Source organism: Triticum aestivum, chromosome 5A (assembly GCF_018294505.1).
Source record: "Triticum aestivum cultivar Chinese Spring chromosome 5A, IWGSC CS RefSeq v2.1, whole genome shotgun sequence".
In the NCBI taxonomy this organism is placed as follows: Eukaryota; Viridiplantae; Streptophyta; class Magnoliopsida; order Poales; family Poaceae; genus Triticum; species Triticum aestivum.
The window spans coordinates 563,492,469-563,501,073 of record NC_057806.1 but is presented as its reverse complement, the minus strand read 5'-3'; the positions used below and the strand labels follow the sequence as shown (position 1 = coordinate 563,501,073).

Here is an 8,605-nt window from a genome sequence, read left to right as displayed (position 1 = left end):
GCACATGTTAATTTTTAAAAATGTAAAAAATCTGTAAATTATAAATACAGTAATGCAAATAAAGTTCAATTATTTGTGTGGTATTAATAGTTATAAATATTATACATATAACTAAAATAACTAACTTAAAACAATGTTCATATAACTTTTAGAATATTCATGTATTACTTTAAAAGACATTAATATAACTGAAATAATAGATACGAATTTTCGTTTGTATAATTTAATATAAAATAATTCAAATATTTTAAAATTACAGTTTGTAAATTATTTTAATTATTCAAATATTTGAGTAATTAAATGCATATTTGTATAATTCATAAGTATGTCGTTTAAGAAAATGTTTCTATAAGTAAAAATTATTCATAATTTAAAATTTAGAATGTATGTATGAATATTCACTCATGGATTATATTTACATTATATAAAAATTCAGAATATAATCCATAAGTGAAATTATACGCTAGTGAATATTCATAAGTATTTAGTAAATGTTGTTACCCGTAAATTTCTTCAAATTAAATATGAGCCAGGCATGTATGAAAATATTCATTCACTATATTGAAAATAGTATTTTAAAAATAATATGTTAATATTTCTTAATTCTTAAACTTACTGGAACATTTCTTATTGCATATATTCACTATATTCACTTATTGCATATATTCTTTTTGTGTGTGCACATGAATATTTGTGTACCGTGAGGTTATTATTTATGTACCATTTATAAAAAAAATTATAAATAATATATGCACATGAATATTTGTGTACCACAAGGTTATTACTCCCTCCGTTCGGAATTACTTGTCTCGAAAATGAATGTATGTAAAACTAAAATACATCTAGATACATTCATTTCTGCGACAAGTAATTCCGAACGGAGGGAGTATTTATGTACATTTATAGTTTTTTTATAAATAATATATGCACATGAATATTTGTATATTATGAGGTAACTATTAATACACATAAATATTTGAATCTAAGATTATTATTATGATTATAATCTACAGACGTTAACATGTGCAAAATGCAGAGTGGTAGCATGTGTATTACTGTGATTATTATTCAAAGATATTTTTTTAAAAAGATAACATGTGCTAAATGGGCCTCACTGGTTGAAGGCCAATTTAAGTAGCACAAGTATTAAATCTGAGACCCCTCAAAAAAAGAAAAGGCCGACGGGCCAAATTTGGAAACTGAAGCTATCCAATGGAGTGGCTAGCACAGCACGCCCACACGCTTCAAGGCATTTTTTTATTTCGGTTTTCTCGTCTATTGACAGACGGGGCCCACCAGTCATAGGGACATGGTATTCAACTAAAATCCTGTTTCGTCACTACAAGTGGATACTACGCCGCGCCGATCAAATGTTGTGCCACATTAGTACCCTTTACGTCTATGAATGGCATTAGCACCGTATTTGCATGATCGCGTCAAGTTTTAGGACCAGTTCAACGTATTTTTTCATGTTTAGGCACTGAAGTGAAAGTTCGAGCACCACCTATGCCATTACCTCTTTACCCATCCATATGAACAGAGGCTGTTGCGTAGAATGACGGAGGGAATGAGGATTGATTTGGTAGCATGCATATAATCCATTGTTGACTATTATCGGAAGTATCGGTCGGTGGCAAGGCTCTTTAGATGTCGTGGCATCTAAATAGCGAGAGCGGCATCCAACCAAAGTGCGTCAATCAGTGCCGCCGAGCATACATACATACATACATACATACATACTGCTCGCTCCGCCTCAAAATGTAAGACCGCCAGTAAAGCAGCATCCTTGCAGCTCCTCCATCAGGGCCGGCGCCGAGCCGTCCCGCCATCTCCAACTGCTGCTCCTGCTCTAGTAAAGTAGCCGACGACGAGCCGCACCTGCATGGATGCCCCATCCAGCCCATCACATGAGATGAGATGAGATGAGATGAGAAGCAAGCAAACCTCTGCTTCTCTCCAGCCCAGGTGAAGGCGAGACAGCAAGTTCTCCTTTCGGGCTGTCAGCACGTCCACAGCATACCCATGCCGAAACAAAAGCACGTCTCGGCGGCTTGTTTTGGACATTTGACAGCATCTGCTGCCGCGTTTGGTGCGCTTATTACTTAGTACTCCATGATGATGGTTCTAAAACTTCTCTCCTATCCTACTTAAAAAGACAGTTTGATCCTTCCCTACCTCTACATCAGGACGACGTGACATACATCACTCCCTCCTTTTTGATAAGACATTTTGGACAGTCGACACTGAACTGTTTTGTCCTTTGTCCGAATTGTCTAAACGTCTCTCCATTCCACAATGTAATGTAGTGCTTTCTCTATCCACGTACTTTAAATTTGACCGTAAATTTAACTATCAAGACTGATTGTAGCGGGAGCAAAAATTATATCAGTGAAAATTCGTATTCGAAAGAAGTTTTCAATTATATAAATTTTTTTCCGCCGCAGTTGGTCTCATTGGTTAAATTTATGGTCAAAGTTGAACCTCGAAAAACGCGGACGCACTATATTTTGAAATGGAGGAAGTGTATAGGAGTAAAAGGGTTTGGAAACAAGGCATTTGCACCATCAAAAGAGAGACACATTTGACGAGGGGTGGTTACCAGCAACGAAGCATAGAGCACACAAAATCGAGTGGTGGGGAATCCTGGGATCGTAACTCCTGTTTGTTACACAAACCTGCTCACCGACTGGCGTAAACCAGTGGAAAAAATCTTCAGAGCTGAAATTTATTCGGTTGTATGAGAATCACAGGAAGGCACGCCACACAGTGCAGATGGAAACACAAACACACGCCACACACACACACACACACACACACACACGATGTTGATTCGCACGGCATGAGTTGCTACAGGACATCAAGCAAGGGCGTCGTAGTCCTTGCCGCTCTCCTCCGAGGCCGAGCCATGCGCGACGAGCACGTAGATGGCGTAGATGATGCCGGGGATGTAGCCCAGGATGGTGAGCAGCAGACAGATCAAGAACTCCATCTGTTCAAGACAGACAGAAAGAAAGACCAATCAACACTGTTGTTAGTATGCTATATATCAGGATCCAGCATGGATCCATCCATCCAGCCCAGCAGGATCGCCTCGCGGGGGAGAGGAGAGGAAGGGGATGGATTGCTTACGCTGCAGCAGCCGTAGCGGAGGAAGACGCCGAGCGGCGGCAGGATGACGGCGAGCAGGATCTCGACGAAGGTGCAGCTCCGGGACGCCATCGGGGATGGAGATCTCTCTCTCTCTCTCTCTCCCTTCTCTTGCTCTGCTGGTCCGGGGGGTTTGGATTTGGGCCGCGTTGCTCTGTCGGGGAAGGAAGGAAGGACGGAAGGAGACTTTATTACACAAGTTGTGGTGCTGCTGGGCTGCTGGCTGGCTGTGCCGACATGCCATGCCACGCGGATCGACGGCGAAACGGCCACAACGTGCCACCATGCACGGACCCAGAAAATTTATATCACAACACGTGGAGCATTTGAAGTGGCTATTTACATACTACTTGAACGGTGCCCGGTTTCTCCACCCTGTAATTCTGAATTCCGACACAACTAAATAAATTCCGGCTTGAATTCCGATACGACAAACGGTATATGCTGCCTTGTGTTGTGCCGGTGTAAAACGTCCGTGCAAGTGAGCAACACGGCTTTTGGCCGGAAGATCGTACATTTTCTCGTGTCACGTTAATTCGATGGCCGTGTGCACCTACTCACCCGTAGTCACGCATTGTTTTTTCTTTAACATCAGTATAGACACAAGCGCTCATACATACGCATATACACTCATCCCTATAAACGCGTTACACGTATATTCTATCCGTATGAGTATCTCCGACAGAATAAGTCGGCATATCATTTTAAGATTTTACAAAGTCACTATAGGTGCCTCGTAGTCAACGGGAACGTCTCCTCCCACTGAACGCGTATCGCCGAAAATTCTAAAATAAATCCTCAATAAATGCGAGCATCAGGACTTGAACCCTGATGGGCTATGATATCATTGTCCATTTAACCATCCAACTACAGGGCTTTTTCTTGTTTGAGGAATATCACACTTTATTGATCAAGTATAATTAAGATAAAGTGCCTTCCTGATACAACTCGAGGTTACATGAAAAATAGAGTCACCGGAGGACTCACAAAACCTAGTTAGAATATGTGTCGCGACATTCCACAAACAATTTACATGACTAAACAGGTCGATGCGCTTAGTCACGCATTGTTAACAGGTGTCGGCGCATCTTCTCGAGCTGACTAACCGATAAATGTGTCCGTTCTCTTTGTCAGACACACTAATTGTTTGTTGTTGTGTCTCGTGTTAGGTTATGAAGATGCCAAACCGTTAGTCGTGTTTGGTTAGTCAAACCTCTCGCTTTGACCATCATAGTGACGTCTAATAGGAAATCGTGTTGTATGCTACTAGGCCGACGGACCACTTCGTAATTATTTTTTTGGCCCATCCCCCTTTGCTTTCTCCTTTCTCTTCACCCCCCATGGCACCCCCCCCCCCCTCCCCCACTACTCCAAGATCGCATCCATTGGTCGCCACTCGACTGTGCTCTTGGCCAAGTCTTGGCCTGCGTCCATTCCTTGTGAGCAGACAGTTAGGTGTGTGTGAATGATGCGCTCATAGTGCTCACCATGGGCAATAAAAAGGATGGTCTTTAACCTGGGGAAGAGATCATCTCCCAAAACCAAACTGCCTTCATTAAAGGCAGGTTTATAGTGGAGAGTGTGGTAACAGCTCATGAAATTATTCATGATGTTGTGATTAATAAAAAGGAGGGTTTTGACTTTAAGTTGGATTATGAGAAAACCTATGATAGAATTAGTAAAGAATTCTTGATGAAAGTCATGTACCAGAGGAAATTTAGCCCTAAATGGATGAAAAAAATTAAATCCATTCTTTATAAACAGTATGTAGGTGTTAGAATTAATGATTGTAATAGTGATTTTTTGAGATTTATAAAGGGGTAAGACAAGGTGATCCTGCCTCCCCTTTGCTTTTCAACCTGGTAGCTGGTGTTTCTAGCAGAATGCTAAATAAAGATGCTAAAAACAAAATGTTGATTGGGTTGATGCCTAATATTTTTCCTCAAGGAGTAACCAGCCTGGAATATGCAAATGATACTTTGTTATTTTTGGAAAATAACTTGGAATCTACTAAGAACTTAAAATGGTTGCTCTCTTGTTTTGAACAAATGTCTGGCTTGAGAATCAATTTTCATAAGTGTGATCTGGTTCCTATCAATGTCAAGGAGGAAGAAGCCCAGAATGTGGCTCAAGCCCTATCTTGTGCCCTGGGAACTTTCCCCTTGAAATATCTTAGTTTTCCTCTCCATCACTCCAAGCTCAGAAGAGAAGACTTGCAACCTGTGGTTGATAAAGTTCTAAAAAAGTTGCTGGATGGAGAGGAAGGCTATTAGGTTATGAGAAGAAACTAGTGTTGGTCCAATCTTGTTTAGCTAGTATTCCCACTTATTTGATGAGTATGATCAAATTCCCCAAGTGGGCTATTAATCTGATCAACTCACAGATGGCACACTGTTTCTGGGACAACTACGAGGGACACCACAAGTACCATCTAGCTAGTTGGGGGCTACTGACCCAGAAAAAAGCAATATGGTGGTCTGGGGATACCTAACATTGCTGAAATGAATCTAAGCCTGCTAGCTTCTTGGGTATATAAATACTATATGGGAGATCAAAAGATGTGGAAGCAGATTGTTGATTCCAAATACAGAACCAATAATCCCAACATCTTCTCTTGCCCTAATAATAACCCATGTCCTTTCTAGGAAGGGGTTCTCTGGGCTGCTAAAGCAGCCAAGATGGGCTTCCAATGGAAAGTGGGAAATGGGAAGAGAGTAAAATTTTGGGAAGACCATTGGTTTTGGTCTTGCAGCTTAGCAATTCAATTTTGGTAGCTATATAGCATTGCTAATGAACATAATTTGTCTATTGTTGATCTGTGGGATGGGGTTGATCTTAAGATCACCTTTAGGAGATGTGTGGACAGTAGGCTGCTACATCTCTGGTTTGATTTACTTAGTATTGCGCAATCAATCACTTTAAATGATGAGGAAGATGCTTTAATTTGGAAATTAGAGTCTAATGGTAAGTATTATGTTAGATCAATGTATGATGTGATTAATTTTAGGGGCATTAGCCCTGTGCATATCCCTGATATCTGGCAAGTTCATGTTCCCCCCAACATTCATTTTTTCTTGTAGCTGCTGGCTCACAATAAATTGTTGGTTAGGGGGAATTTGATTAAAAGAAAACATTTAAATGATCTTACTTGCTTATTTTGTTATCAATATGAAACAACTAGCCATTTGTTCTTTGAGTGTGATGTTGCTGCTGAGATATGGAGAATTATTCACTCCACCTCTGGGTGTATTCTCCTACCCACTTTTGGTAATGTGGCATGTATGTGGGGGAAACACAAATCATTGCAAGCTGAGAATTTGGTTACCCCAGCCACTCTTTGGGTTATCTGAAGGTGCAGAAATGATATGTGTTTTAATAATACAACCTGGATGGGAGTGCAGGTGATTCTGAAGAGGATATGTTATGGCGCTGCTAGAAGGAGGGCGCGAGAGGGCCGGCCGGGGGCCTTTTGCCCACGGCCGGGCAAGATGGAAGGGATTTCCTTCTTAATTCTTGCTTGAATAGATTGATACATCTCCTCTCTTTATGTAGAGAGGTTTACTTGACTCCCAAGCAAGGCTTACTTGACCCCTAAGAAAACGACCCTTATCTCTAATTAACCCTAAGACTAACGGGCTATACCGCCAGCCCAGGCCATTAGGCCCATTACGTACTCTAACAAGATAGCAGGTTTCTGCAATCTCTGGAAGATCCTGCGCAAGGAAGGCTCAAGAGAGCGCGTGAAGAAGATCATTGCAAGGAAGGCTATATGGGATGGGGTTGCTTACGCTGCAGCAGCCGTAGTGGAGGAAGACGCCGAGCGGCGGCAGGATGATGGCGAGCAGGATCTCGAGGAAGGTGCAGCTCCGGGACGCCATCGGCGATGGAGATCCCGGATCGGGGGAAATTTCTCTCCTGCTCAGGTCCGGGGGTTTGGGGTCGGGGAAGGAAGGACGGAGAGGATGGTGATGTGATTACTTCGCGCGGAGACTTTACAGACTTTGTGGTGCTGGCTGGGGCTGGCCGGGCCGGCATGCCACCCACGCGGCTCGACGGGAAACGCCGCAGCGGCCTCAGGTGGCACACGCGGTTTATCCTAGGGAAAACGTTCGCCGGGGAGAAACTGACAGCGAATGCCCTATCTGCCACACGATCTTGATCCTATGGTGCAGTTTGGATGTACAATGTGCATCCAAATGACGCGTACACAAACGAATGCCGTGCACATTAGGGTGAACAGCAGCCTAATGGGCGCCCTGTATTACAGAAGGCTCCTTCTCAAGCAAGATGGAGTCCAGGCCGCTAGCCCCAGAGCGTGCTTGTTGTCGAGCCTCGTGTTGGACGTTCTAGGTCAAGATGACAGCTCGGCGTTGAAGAAGCACGTGTTACGGGCCTTCCAGATTGACCACGATGAGGATGATCAAGGTGCCTCTCAATAAAAATAAGTTATATTGCATATGTAAATTATGGCACCCCCCAAAACTAAGATTCTTGACGCTCCATTGTGCGGGTGCGAGATCTTTATGACTGCGGCTAAAATATGTGATGTCACGCATCTAACAGATGTCGAGGTGACTGGTAGCTCCCAGCTATCAGTTGGCTGATAACTTTCAACTACTAGCCGGCTAATTCCTAGCAACTTCACTTGAAAATTCAAACATTATAATATATGTGAAATTATATGAATTAGGCATCTCTTCCAAGTTTATGCTTGCCTAGCTAGCTCAATGTTGAGTCTATCGGTCGATACGTTGTGTCTGATAGGTGGATCTCCACATGTATAACCCATTGTTACTTGTTGCGCCTTTCCTTCAACGATGAAGGGCTTCGCACATGTGGCAGAAACCTACCCTTCAGAGCATCTCCAACAGGTGCACAAAAACTACTCCGCGCGCTAAAATTCAGATTTTTTGAAAGCCGGACAGCTCTAGCAGAAGGTATAAAATAGTGCACGCGCAAAAAATATTTAGGTACGCGCTAAAAAGCGTTATCAGAAGCTGCAAATTTGAGGCGCCGGATTGCGCGCGCTTCACAATTTGCACTGTATGTTTTTTTTTTGGCGCACATTTTTTGGCATCTGATAACCAATGTTAAGTCCGGCGCGCTAAAAATGCTACAGTGCGCCTGTTGGTGATGCTCTCGGCCATTGTGTATGCACCAGAAAATTAAGGGGCATTTCCTAAATGTCTTCTGCGTCCGTTACTAGTGTTCCTGCAATCGAGTGCACACCACCGCCCCTGCGCTGGGCCGGCCCGTTGGGCTTCTTTTTTCCCCTTGTGAAACAGCAAAAAACACGGCACGAGAGAGATTCAAACCAGTGATCTCTTTATCCCAATAATCTACACTAACCACCTAGTCCGTTGCATTTTTCTTACTCTTTTTTCTGCTATTATTTTTTCTTTTTCCTTTTCATTTCATTTTTTCTTTCCTTTTCTTACTTTTGTGATTTTTTTCAAAA

The 8,605-nt window shown here is 42.5% G+C and overlaps 1 protein-coding gene across 1 annotated transcript; it reads right to left on the bottom strand.

The window, feature by feature from the left end:
- Positions 1 to 2,700: 2,700 nt before the first annotated feature.
- LOC123107704 (low temperature-induced protein lt101.2) lies at positions 2,701 to 3,393 on the bottom strand. The gene is made up of 2 exons (XM_044529648.1): positions 3,130 to 3,393; positions 2,701 to 2,989 (listed from the first exon to the last, which is right to left on the bottom strand). The coding sequence occupies exons 1-2, from the start codon at positions 3,217 to 3,219 to the stop codon at positions 2,858 to 2,860; spliced, it is 222 nt and encodes a 73-aa protein (XP_044385583.1). The 5' UTR covers positions 3,220 to 3,393; the 3' UTR covers positions 2,701 to 2,857.
- Between the last annotated feature and the right edge of the window lie 5,212 nt (positions 3,394 to 8,605).

Excerpts from the sequence above, each read along its gene's own strand:
- LOC123107704 (XM_044529648.1), bottom strand. The coding sequence starts at position 3,219 with ATGGCGTCCCGGAGCTGCACCTTCGTCGAGATCCTGCTCGCCGTCATC. Across the intron at positions 2,990-3,129 it reads TCCGCTACGGCTGCTGCAGC|ATGGAGTTCTTGATCTGTCT; the intron begins GTAAGCAATCCA and ends TGTCTTGAACAG.